The sequence below is a fragment of the Bubalus bubalis genome, chromosome 21 (assembly GCF_019923935.1).
Source record: "Bubalus bubalis isolate 160015118507 breed Murrah chromosome 21, NDDB_SH_1, whole genome shotgun sequence".
In the NCBI taxonomy this organism is placed as follows: Eukaryota; Metazoa; Chordata; class Mammalia; order Artiodactyla; family Bovidae; genus Bubalus; species Bubalus bubalis.
In genome coordinates this window covers 58,354,373-58,366,627 of record NC_059177.1, presented here as the reverse complement: position 1 = coordinate 58,366,627, position 12,255 = coordinate 58,354,373, and the positions used below count along the sequence as shown (strand labels likewise).

At 57.8% G+C, this 12,255-nt stretch overlaps 1 protein-coding gene across 2 annotated transcripts in view; it reads right to left on the bottom strand.

Annotated features, from left to right (window-relative positions):
* Positions 1 to 12,255, bottom strand: part of NUP210 (nucleoporin 210) — a 92,176-nt gene that overhangs the window by 69,223 nt on the left and 10,698 nt on the right. For both annotated transcript variants that reach the window (XM_044934250.2, XM_025272760.3), the window contains exons 2-4: positions 6,829 to 6,965; positions 4,819 to 4,950; positions 413 to 509 (exon numbers count right to left, since the gene is read on the bottom strand). In XM_044934250.2, coding sequence (XP_044790185.2) covers positions 413 to 509; positions 4,819 to 4,950; positions 6,829 to 6,965 — 366 coding nt within the window. The remainder of the gene's footprint in view (positions 1 to 412; positions 510 to 4,818; positions 4,951 to 6,828; positions 6,966 to 12,255) is intronic.

Genomic DNA, 12,255 nt, shown 5'->3' with positions numbered 1-12,255 from the left:
ACACGGCTGTCGGGAGGACTGGCCAAGTCAAGATGGGGAGCAATTCCATCTCACAAGGCGTCCATCTGTCTGCAGTACTGGCCCCCCGCCTCCAGCCGGGACTGTTTCCCACTCACCCCACCCTGGGGCCCCTCCCCACCCCTCCAGCACCCCGTGACAGCCCCAGTTATCAAGATGAGCTTTCTCTGCCACAGCTGGACAGCCCAGCGCCCTGGACAACAGCCCCCCAGAACACACCCCGGGACAAGGCCCCTGCACAGCTGCGCGAGCTGAACACTTTGATCAGTCCCGGGGCACGTCGGCCGGCAGCCTGGGAACCATCCTGGGCTCCTCGCTGACGGGGCTGCTAACAGCGACGATGAGGGTGAAAGCCCCCAGCCCGCCCTCCCTCCCACCTCCCCCCGCCTCTTACCGGAGCGCGTTGTGGGTGTCTGAGTAGCCGTCAGCCTCCGTGTCCTTCACAATCGTCCAGTCAAAGACCAGCCCGGCCAGCGTGCTGAACGTGTTTCCTGCAGGAGCGGAGCAGGGGGTGGGGGGTGCACCGAGTTAACCCCCTGGGGCCAAGGTGGGGGGTGGACTCGGCACCACCCCCCACGGAGGAGGGGGCACCACCTCCAGCCTCCCTTCTGGAGGGGAAACCGAGGCGTAAGGGATCAGGGTCACGTGACCGAGTGGGGCTGCACCCCGGGACCCCAGGTCTCCCGGGGACATACTGTCCCGCCTGTGCACCCACCAGCCGTCGAGTGGGTAAGCGCCTTTCAGCCTAGACAGCGGCTCCTGAGACTGTGAGTCAGCCCCCCATCCCCTCCCCATGCTGGGAGAGGAACCCCGGCCGTCTGGTGTCACGTGCCCATCCTGTCTCCTCCCGAGATGCCGAGACCCCCGGTCCCGGGTGGAGGAGGTGGGCCTCACACAGCTGGCCTCTGCTCTGAAGTCCTGACTGCCGTCGGCACGCCTTGGGCCAGACGTGAGAACAGGCGGAGCCCAGCACGTGAGTGGGCGACGCTTTCTGGAGGAGCAGGACCCAGGCCGGGTCTGAAACCCTCTGTAAACCCCTTCTCAAGGTGAGGGCAACGCCTAGTGCCGCTGCACAGACCCAGGAGCGGGGCGGGAGACGAAGCCTGGGGCCAAAGGCCTGGCCTGCCCGGGGCTGCGGTCGCCTTTTCACGGGTGACTTTGATCTTGCCCCTTTCCACTGGTTCCCATCATTTCAAATGAAGAAGCGCAACGTATGTATCCAAGTTCACAAGTCCGCAGATCCGGCGGCCCAGCCCTTCTTCCTCTAGTGGCCTGCAGCTGGCCCAGCCCCTCTGCCCGACTTGCCACACGCCCCAGCACACGCTCCTGCCTCTCCCGCTCCACCTCAATCATCTATGGATATTCCCCACCCGGCCAGCCCCCAAACAGAGCCTCGGGGGCCTCGCAAAGCTCTTTCTACGGTGCGAAGACCAAGGCATTTGGAGTCAGACAGGCCTGAGAGTCTGCCCCAGCCCACCTCTGAGGTCTAGGGCTGTGGAGAAGGCCGAGAGGAGACGGCCTGCTGAGGACAAGGAGACAGAGTCTGGGGCAGGCCTCCCAGGGTCTCTTAACCTGGAATTTGGCGACAGGAAATCCCTGTCTTCATCCATTTCAGTGGCTACGCTTGGAGCTCTGTTTTTCAGCATCAAAATCCCTTCCCGCCTGCATGTTCAGATGTGAAGGGAGGGATGACTGTGGGACCGTTCCTAGAGCAGAAAGCATCCGTGGGCTTCTGGAAGTTTCGCCCACGTGGGGAGGTGCACACACAGGGTCAGTGCCTGGTTTGCAGGGCCCTGGTTCGCTCGGGGCCTTCATCCCAAAGGGAAGGCACCAGGAGGCAAGTTAGACTTGGGGCGGTTGGAAGGAGGCAGAGGCAGCCCCAGACACAGGGCCGGATGAAGGGGCTCCCTGGAAGGGCACAGATACCCCAACGTGAGTGCAGACCCTCAGAGGCACCCAGAATCCCTGTCCTGCAACTCGGGTTACACACGGACATGCCAGCTACTGGGGTCCCCCCCTGCCAGCTGCTGAACCAACACTCTGCATCCTGGCTGAGCATGCCCCAGGAAACGGAATCGGCATTTCCCCTTCCCGGCCCCCCGACCCCCATGCTAAACCTCTAAAGCTGTGCCCAGATGTGCTCAGAAGCCAGGAGAGGCCAGGTGAGAGACTCACTCTGGCCAAAACGCAGCCACTGGACCGGACGGTCCTGGGACAGGAAAGGCCTTAGCTGTGCTCCACCCGAGACACCCTGTCATGCTCGCGCCCAGCCCAGGGGGATGGAAGGCGGCCGTCGTCGTGAGACAAGGACCACGACGGAGAGGCCCGACAGAATCCAGGACACCAGAGGACAGGGCACAGGAGGCAGGGAACCCCGGGGGCAGGGAGGGGGCAGGGAAGCGGCATCTCAAGTCCCCGAGGCTCCAAGTCCCAGCGGACCCCACTCACCACACACAAGCGCGAAAAGAGGTGCGTTAAAATTTCAAGACGGCAGCAGTGGAGCGTTAAATCAAGCCCGGGGCCCTGTGGCACACACAGCCCTGCGTGGAGCTGGCCCTGACGTCTGGGAGACGGAAGGAAGCCACAGGAGACAGCAAGCAGTCTCAGAGCGACTTCTCAAAGCAGACAGCGAGCAAGGGCACCTCCCCGCAGCACAGGCTGCAGGACCCACACGATCAGCAGGAGTTTGCAGGCTTGGGCGCTTGTCTGTTTCAAAAGTGTCTATTAGCCCTACTGTGTGCCGAGTGCTCACAGTAACGAAGAAATGCCGGGACCCAATCTCTGGAGCTGGCACCGCACCCACCCTGGTCTCAGGAGGGCAGCTGGTAAACACTAAGCAAATGTTAATGAACATTTGCTGGACCAAAGTCCAGCACCAAACGTGCTGGCATGACCCTGACCCTGTCCAGAGGCAGAGAGAAAAGCGCCCGCACCCCAAGGCTGGGCTGGGAAGCGCTGGGGGTCTCACAGGGGAGGGACTCGCCCCCACCCCGGGAGCCCCAGGACAGGATATCACGGGGAGGCGGGGGTGCGGGTTGTGACCCGAGGGGCTCGGCCTCTGAAAGCAGAGATCCAGAAGTGGATGGGAGGTGCTCTGAGCAGAGCCTGGGTGTCAGGACGGGGGTGGGGCGTCTGGGGGACCAGGGCCACCCAGCGCTGCCCAGGCACCAGCTGCTGGGAAAGATCAGAAAACCATGAACCCAGGACAGGCACCCTGCAGACCGCCTCAGGCCAAAAAATTAGACCCCAGACCCTGGCGCAGACCCCAGCACCCAGGAAAATCTCAGCAGGAGACGGCATGTGGCCCCTCCAGTTTCAGTCTCAAGGATGAAACAGGGTCCCGGCCTGGCGGACCCCACACCTCTCAAGGCTTAAGCATCACAGCTTCTAAGAAACTCTCCTGACCTGTGATCTCCACATCCCGCCTCTGAGCCCCCTGGGGTGGCTCCCCAACCTGTGGACCCTTCACCCTTTGCCCCCCGTGTGATTACAAACAGCGCCTGCTGGGGTACACGTGGGGCCTGACCTACATGTGCACTCCCAGCCTGAGATGTTCCCCCAGCCCGGCTGCACCCCAGTACCTGGCAGAACTCCGGAGGCAGAACCCACCCCACTGATGCCTAGCGGACTGAGCACCCACCGCACACCAGGCGGGGCGGGACCCTTCACCTCTGCTCACCAACGAGGTGAGCATCACTATGTCAGTCTCGCCAATCAGAGGGCAGTTCAGAGAAGGTGGGCAGCTCACCAGATGAATGATGCAGAGAGGAAAGATGGCTTGGAGACAGTCCAAAACAGACTCTGACCCCAAAGGACATTTGGCAAAGGCTGGGAGAGAGCCTTGGTTGTCTCAGCTCAGGGGTGCCCCTGGCATCCAGGCCAGAGACCCGCTGCTGACCACCTGCCGTGTCCTGTGCAGCCCCCACCACAAAGGATTATCTGCCCCAAGTGTCAACCCCAAGAGCCCGAGAAACCCCGATCTGGAAAAGTGTTTCTAAAAGCAGGTGCTAGAGCGTTCAGGGGAGATTTCAAAGACAAGGTGAGACTTGACTTGGACTGCAAGTTTTAGAAGCTCCTTTGTTGAAAAGATGTCTTTGGGCCTGACCTACTTTCTTCAACAAAACCTCCACTTACAAATACTCCCTTTGTTCCCTGACTAAGAGGTCGGGCTAGAGCCGGGGCAGTCTGCCACCCAGCAAAACAGACATTGTGAGAAGAATCCCAGCCCAGAATAAGTCAGTGCTCTCTTACAAATGGAAGGACGGTGCATGGGGCTGGCAGCATAGACACACTGCCCACAACACACACACGCGCACGCACACACACAGGCACACACACGCATACGCGCACACACACGCACACACGTGCCTGCACACACACGCGTGCACGCGCACACACAGGCACACACACGCATATGCGCGCACACATGCACACACGTGCCTGCACACACACGCACACACGCACACACACATACTCAGTCTGCAGTCTGGACCAGGAAGTCAAGCCCAGCCCTCAAGGCCTCTGCGGATCACGGCACAGACCCTGCGAGCTGCTCTCAGCTCCCACTGCTGCGCAGACGATGCTTCCCAAAGACACGCTGTAATTTCCGGGTCCCTCCAGGCACAGGGCTGATCTCCAGGCCCTGTGGAGTCGTGGCCGCGGCCTTGCTGCCTCCGGGGGCCTGGGGTCCATTCAGAGGCGGTCCTGACCTGTGGCCGATCACCCTCCTGGCCAGAGCAGCACCCCCAAGGGGAGGGCGGGCCACAGGCAAAGGGAGAGCGGACAGCCCGGTGGCCTCACCTTCCGAGTCCAGGGCCTGGATCTTCAGCTCCAGCGGGGCGTCCTCCAGGTAGAGCTCGCGGGTGGTGGAGACGATCTGAATGCCATGGATGAGGTCCACGATGGCGTCACAACGCAGGACCTGGCCGGTGGCTGCAGGCAGGAGTGCGTGGTCAGACAGTGGGGGGCCCACACCCCATCCAGCGCCTCGTAGGGTGGGCAGTCTCTTGCTTTGGCAAAGACTGGGGGTGACCAACGACCCCAAAAAAACAGGTCTGGAAGAACCAAGTCACCCTTAAGAGCCTCACTCGGCCTGAGAGTAGCCCAGACATCCAGGAAGTAAGGGCTTTGCGGGCACATTCATTGTCCGTCTTGTACTTTTCCACCCTGGGCGCCAGCATTTAAAGCTGTGGCAAGGGGCTTCCCTGGCAGCTCAGCGGTCAAGAATCCGCCTGCCAGTGCAGGAGACACAAGTGCGATTCCTGGTCCAGGAAGATCCCACATGCCGCGGGGCCACTAAGCTCAGGAGCCACCATGACTGAGCTCACATGCCCTGGAGCCCGAGCTCCACAACAGAGAAACCACTGCACCAAGAGGCTGGGAGCAGAGTGACCAGAGGGCAGCCCCTGCCCGCCGCAGCTGGAGAAAGGGCCGACCAAGGCCCAGCGCAACCCAGAATAAATGAGTGAGCACATGGATGTTTAACATTGTGGCAAAACAGTTGCTAGACTTCCTAGTCTTGCTCAGGCTGTGACCACTGAGTCCCCGACAAGGGCTCTGGTATGACGAGTTCGCACCCAAAAAGACAACGCTGCTCTGAACGCCTGTCCCCGCCCTGAGATCAGGAACTACACCCAGAGCTTGTGCATCTGCGAGTTTGTACACTGTTTCTGCATAACACTATCAACCACGTGCTAAGTTGCTTCAGTCGCGTCCGACTCTTTGCGACCCCATGGACTGTAGCCCACCAGGCTCGCCTGTCTGTGGGACACTCCAGGCAAGGACACTGGAGTGGGTCGCCATGCCCTTCTCGCTGTACTGTAAAAGAGTGTGTGCACATCCACACAGAATTTTTTACTTGCTCCATCAATAAGACACATAAATGGTGTTACCTGGAGAATCCTCTAGGGTAGAAAAATAACAACTTGTGATAAAAAGTCATTCCGACTGTTCTCCAGGCATCATATAAAACTACCCATACACGCTTAACTTTCTGAGACAGTCATTCAGCCTCATTATCAAAAGCCTTAAAAATATTTACATAGGCTGTGACCCAGTAAAGCTGGGACTCCATCCTTGGCAGGAAATAACCTGAAAGAACCCAGAATCGTTGGTTTGTGTAACATGAGTTTCTTATGTAACACAAAACAAACATCAGAAAACAGTCTTGATATCCAGTACGGGGAAGGCTCATTACTCAGCCACTAAAACTAATCCTACAACAAAATGGGAACCTTTTCATGCCATCTTAGGCGGGGGGAAAGCACAATGGAAAATTCACTGTTTTCTGAGCACTCTTTGTGGCCCCCTGGACTGTAGCCCGCCAGGCCACTCTGTCCATGGGATTCTCAAGGCAAGAATCCTGGAGTGGGGTGCCATGTCCTTCTCCAGGGGATCTTCCCGACACAGGGATCAAACTGTTACGTCTCCGGAGTGGAGGGCAGGTTCCCAGCGCCCCCTGGGAAGCCCCTTATGACCACAATACGGTAAATTAAAGATGGGGAAGTGAATGCTGCACAAATCTCTTCATTTTGAATCACTAAGAGTTATTTTGGTAACAAATAACAACTTAGAATGGAAGCCCCCCTCCACAGGAGGGAAAGTGGGACACGGCGCTGGCAGGAGGGAGCAGGCTGGGTGGTGCTCACTTGGTGACCCCCACCCACTCTGCAGGCATCCTGCGACCCAACAAGAGAAGAGGAAGTGTGCCCAACCATGGCTCCACAGCCCCAGCGGCCCGGGGTCTCCGTAGGGTGTCCCTGCCTCCCCGCCTCCCCCATCCCCGCCAGGGCCAGGCCCGGAAGCCCTTACCAATGTCCTCTGCAAAGATGATGCTGGTCAGGCGGGCGGGCTGGGACAGGCGGGCCTGTACCACCGCCCTCCGGGAGCACTGCTGCTCGTCCTGGCCCAGAGGCTCGATGCTGGCCACCTCCGGCCGGGTTGACGACCTGCAGCCGGAAGACAAGAGCGCGCTCCCTGGAGCCGCTGGAGAGGCAGGGCTGCGACCCGAAGCCAGGGCCACGGCCTCCGTCTGCCCCAGACTCACAGGAGAGAGGGGCCGGGCTCTGCCAGTTCAGACTCGGGTGAGCTGGGCGGCCAAGCCCCTCTGCTGGGAACAGGCTCCGCCCACCCTGAGCTCATCCCACAGGAGCCGGGACACTTGGAAACACCCCTACGGTCAACAGTCCTGACAGGATAATTCCCTGGAACTGGAAATAACTATTAGTGGAGAAAGTGCCTACAGTCCCCAGGGAGGACGACAGGCCAGGTACCCGCTGATCTCTAGGCTGGGTTGGGCACACGGCAGCTTCCCAGATGGTCACCTCTGTCCCCAACGAGCTCTGCAAACCCAGAGCCTGCCCACAGGACCAAGACAACAAGCACAACGGCCCTGCACTCAGGGCCAAGGTTACATGAAGGTGGGCAGAAGGGCAGGTAGACATTCAGACGACGGATCCGCAGAATCCGTGACTTCCCACGGGGACTCGGGCCTTGGAGGAACCGGCTGATGGAGCCCAGCGTCACACTCAGGACCAAGGTTACATGAAGGTGGGCAGAAGGGCAGGTAGACATTCAGACGACGGATCCGCAGAATCCGTGACTTCCCACAGAGACTCGGGCCTTGGAGTAACCGGCCGAAGGGACAGCGTGATGAGCAGGCACCCAGGGTTAGCGTGAGGTTTCTCATCTGAGACCTGGTGTAGCAGCAGTTTCCAGGGGAGTGAGATGCAGAGAGTGGGGAGGAGCAGAGTGGACGCTGCAGTACCGGGTAAGCACAGCCACTTGGGAGGTCAGAACATTGATGCTGATGTCAAGGTGCTGAGGTCGGGAAGATGGCGATGCTGAGGTCGAGGAGACGGGGTGCTGAGCTCAGGGACCCGGGGTGCACAGGGCAAGCAGGCACTGGAGGCCACAGGAAGGAGCTAAGATTTATTCTGAGGACGATGACCAGCCCCTGGGCCATCTTGAGCAGGTGAACGTTCTAATCTGATCCCCACTTTTCAGAGCACAGTCAGGGCTGCCCTCCGTGTGCTCTAGGCGGGGAGGCCCCAGGGAAGGGCACCCGTGGTCCCCAGGGCTGCGTGCAGCAGCGTGGTGCCCAACAGGGAGTGGGCACTCCCGAGTCATGGCTGCCGCCCCCGCCCTGGGCTTTCACTGCCTGGAGCCTCAGTGTCCTGGGTTACTCAGAAGGAAACTTGTACAGTCTGCTGTTAAAAGGCAATGGTGTGAAATATACCCAACAGACATCTCCAAGTTGATGCAAGCCTCTCCAAGCTCAGCACGGATGCTCAGACAGCGCAAACACCCAGCACACAGCAGGATGTAGCAACGCCTCCGCTCTGAGAATGAACCTCACCCGAGGCTGAGGGAGACGAACGTCTAAGCCCCCAGGGAAATGCATCTGTGGTCCCCTCACTAAGGGACATCCCCTGAGAAGAGTGCATTTCAGAGACCAACGGAGACAACAAAGATTGAGCCCAGACAGGGAGGAGCGAGCAGATCCTGGGCACAGCCTCGCCCCACACCACAGAACTGCAGAAGCTTTGTTATTCCAAGATGATTTCAAAGGGCATCAGACCTCGCCACACGTGCACAGAGACACACAAAACTGATGTGGAAATTAACACAACACGGTAAATCAACTATACTTCACTTTGAAAAAAAAAATCTGACATGGAAACAAGAATAGAAAACATACGGAGATCAGATCTGAGAGACCAAGGAGACAAATGTGATGGAGGGCGCAGCTTGGATCCAGGGGACCCAAGGGTAGAAAAGGAAGCTCAGTGGACACCCTGGCGCAACCTAAGCCAGCTAGACTTTAGTCAACTCCAGTACCGGTGCCACTGGTTCCCTTTCTCAACAATCCTGGTCTTGAAGGATGGTAACTGTAGGGGAAGCTGGGTCAAGGTACAGAGGAACTCTCTGCATTATCTTTGTAACTTTCCTGTAAATCTAAAATTGTTCCAAATTTTAAAAAAAATTTTCAATGACAAGGGGAGTGAGGGATGAATAGGCTGAGCACAGAGGATTTTTAGGGCAGCAAAACTATTCTGTATGATCCTCCTCTAACGATACAGTCGCACACGTTTGGCTGGCTACAATGAATCGGTGCCGACTGTGGACAGTAACGGCACACACATGCTGATTGTAATAAGGTGTCCGTGCAGGTACAGCTTCCCAAGCGGCGCCAGTGGTAAAGAATCTGCCTGCAGTGCAGGAGACCTGGGCTTGATCCCTGGGTCGGGACGATCCCCTGGAGAAGGCTGTGGCTACCCACTCCAGTATCTTGCCTGGGAAATTCCATGGGCAGTGGAGCCTGGTGGGCTGCAGTTCATGGGGTTGCAAAGCGTCAGTCACGACAGAACGCGCGTGCGCACGCACACACACACACACACACACACACACACGCAGGCTCATCAATTGAGACAAATGCACCATCTGGTGGGGGATGTTGATGGTGGTGGATGCTGTGGGGGGAGGGGGTATATACAGGAAACTGCTGTAATTTGGGCTCAATTTTTTTAATAAACCTAAAACTGCTGTTTTTAAGAGTCTGTTTAAAAAAAGTAAGGCCGCTCATCGTCTTCTGCTTCTAACTTTGAGAAACAATGTGGGATGCCTCTTGTTCGGTGGCCCTGGGAGCCAGGAATCTCGACTATAAATCCCTCCCCAACCCCGAATCTCAGGCTCCTCAAGAACAGGAATGACAAGCTCTTTCCACACTCCCTCAGGGCGGTGAATTAATCTCACTCTCCCAGTAAAGAAGTCAACACAGATAAGAGCAGGCTGCCCTCATTTAAGTCCCAGAGGCCTGAAGTCCTCCTCCCACACCCAGGCCCTCCATGAGTGGCCCCTGAGATGCCTGCAGCCCCCTGAGCCTGGCTGGGAGCACCCCACCCCGCATCCAGGGCCCCCAGGGCTGCGGGGCTCTGCTAGGTACAGGGACAGCCCTGAGCTGCCCTGTCCAACAGAAATACACAGCAAATCACATTTAAAATGTCCTCGTTGCCTTACTAAAAAGCAATAGGTAGGGACTTCCCCAGGCCCAGTGGTTAAGACTCTGCACTTCCACTGCAGGGGGTGAGAGTTTGATCACTGGTTGATCTTAATTTTAATGACACGTATTATTTCACCCCAAACATCCCAATCATCCTTATGACCCAGGGGCCCCTGCATTTTGGACATAGTGAATGGCCCCGGGGCAGGCCTTCACGGGGAGGAGAGCCCTGCAGATGGTGTCTAATCCCAGCCTGGCTCCCTGGGCTCTTAAAGAAGCCCCTCCTCTTCGCACTTACGGTGGTGCAGCCTGGAGACAACACAGAGCAGCCAGTGCAGATACCCACCCCCCACGCACAGGGGAGCTCAGGGCAAGGGAGCCACGGTCCACCCTCACAGGGAGCTGGGGTGCTGGAAAACACACCCCTCACCACCACCCCCTCTCACCCGGCTCTAGAACCCCACATCTGAAGCTGGCGGGCTCATCCCAACCACCTAGAGGGCTTAAGACAGGCTGGAGGGGTGTCTCTGTCCCCCGCAGAGGGTTGTTCTTGGTCACCTTGGAGGATGCTTGGAGGCCCTTGTGCTCTGGCTGTGCCTTTAAGAGCAGAGAGCCCAGCAGGGGCCTGGTGTCAGGTGTCCCTGTCACAGACGGCTGGTGTGAGTCAGTGGAAAAAGCACTTTAGAAGGTGCTCGGGGATTTGAAAGGGAAAGGGACCCCTGGAACCCAAATTCAGAGTGGGGATTGGAGGCGGGGATGAAAACTAGGAGCAAAGGGGGCAAAGGGGGCTGCGGCTCCACCCACAACGTCTCCTTACCGGAAAAAAGCCGAACCCTAGCCAAACACACAAACTGCTAACAAGGCCCAATCTGACCCTAGGAATGTGGTGTTCACTGTGTTACTCTCTGTTCTTTTCTGTATTACTCTAACTTCTAAATAACAGTATTTCCCCGTCAACGTTAGATGTAACTTAGAGAGCTGCTGTGCCCTCATTTTACGGAGGAGTGAAGTGTTGCCGTGAAAGTGTTAGTCGCTCAGTCGTGACCCTTTGTGACCCCACGGACTGCAGCCCGCCAGGCTCCTCTGTCCAGGGGATTCTCCAGGCAAGAATCCTGGAGTGGGGTGCCATTGCCTTCTCCAGGGGATCTTCCCCACCGGGGGTCCACCCCAGGTCTCCCGCGTTGCAGGAGGATTCTTTACCATCTGAGCCTCTATAGCCCCCGGAGAGAAGATGGGCTGGTTTAGGGCCTCTCTGAGGACCAGAGAGGGTCAGGACACAGGGGTCCAAATCCAAACGTGGATGTTTCCTGCCGTTCGAATCACGTCTCAGTCCCTCAGAAGTGTTGTGTCTGTGTCTCAGAGCTCTGGGTCACCCTGAGAGCTGCCCACAGAGGAGCCTGGCTCCCTCCTGGGCTGCAAAGGGAAGAGCTGACCATGTGTGTGCAGTTCTGGAAAGCTGCTGCCTCCGGGACCTGGCAAGAGAAGAATCACCTCCTCCACACAGGGAGGACGGGCCATCCTTCACAGACACGACGGCTAATCACCCTGCAGCCCAAGCCAGGCAGAGAAAGTGGAGATACGGGGGGATGACAGGCAGGAGCCCCTTGCGTGCTGCAAACACAGAGATATCCAGACACGGTTCTTTTAAAAACCAGAAGTCTGCTGGGGGCGTGCGGGGGCTCATGTCACGTGTCAGTCTGGCTGGGACATGAGGCGCCAGCTACTGGGTCAGACATTATTCTGGGTGTGTCTGAGGGTGTTTGGGGATGAGATTAGCACTTAAACCAGTAGCCAGTAAAGGAAATTACCCTCTCCCGTGTGGGTGGGTCTCACCCATTCAGTTGAGGCCTGACTAGAACAAAAAGCCCGCGCTTGTCTATGCTAAGTCACTTCAGTCGTGTCCGACTCTTTGTGACCCTGTGGACTGTAGCCGCCAGGCTCCTCCGTCCAGGGGATTCTCCAGGCAAGAATACTGGAGTGGGTTGCCGTGCCCTCCTCCAGGGGATCTTCCCGACCCAGGGATCTAACCCACGTCTCTACGTGTCCTGCTTTGGCAAGCGGGTTCTTTACCACTAGCACCATCTGGGAAGCCACGTATATATCTCCTATTAATTGTGGGTCTCTGGAGAACCTGACCAATAGAGGGAGGGCATAGAAGATAATGAAAGGCATTGTCTACCCTGTGTTAAGCCCAGAGCTAAATCCTTCGATCCGTCAGATTACTTAACCCTCCAGCA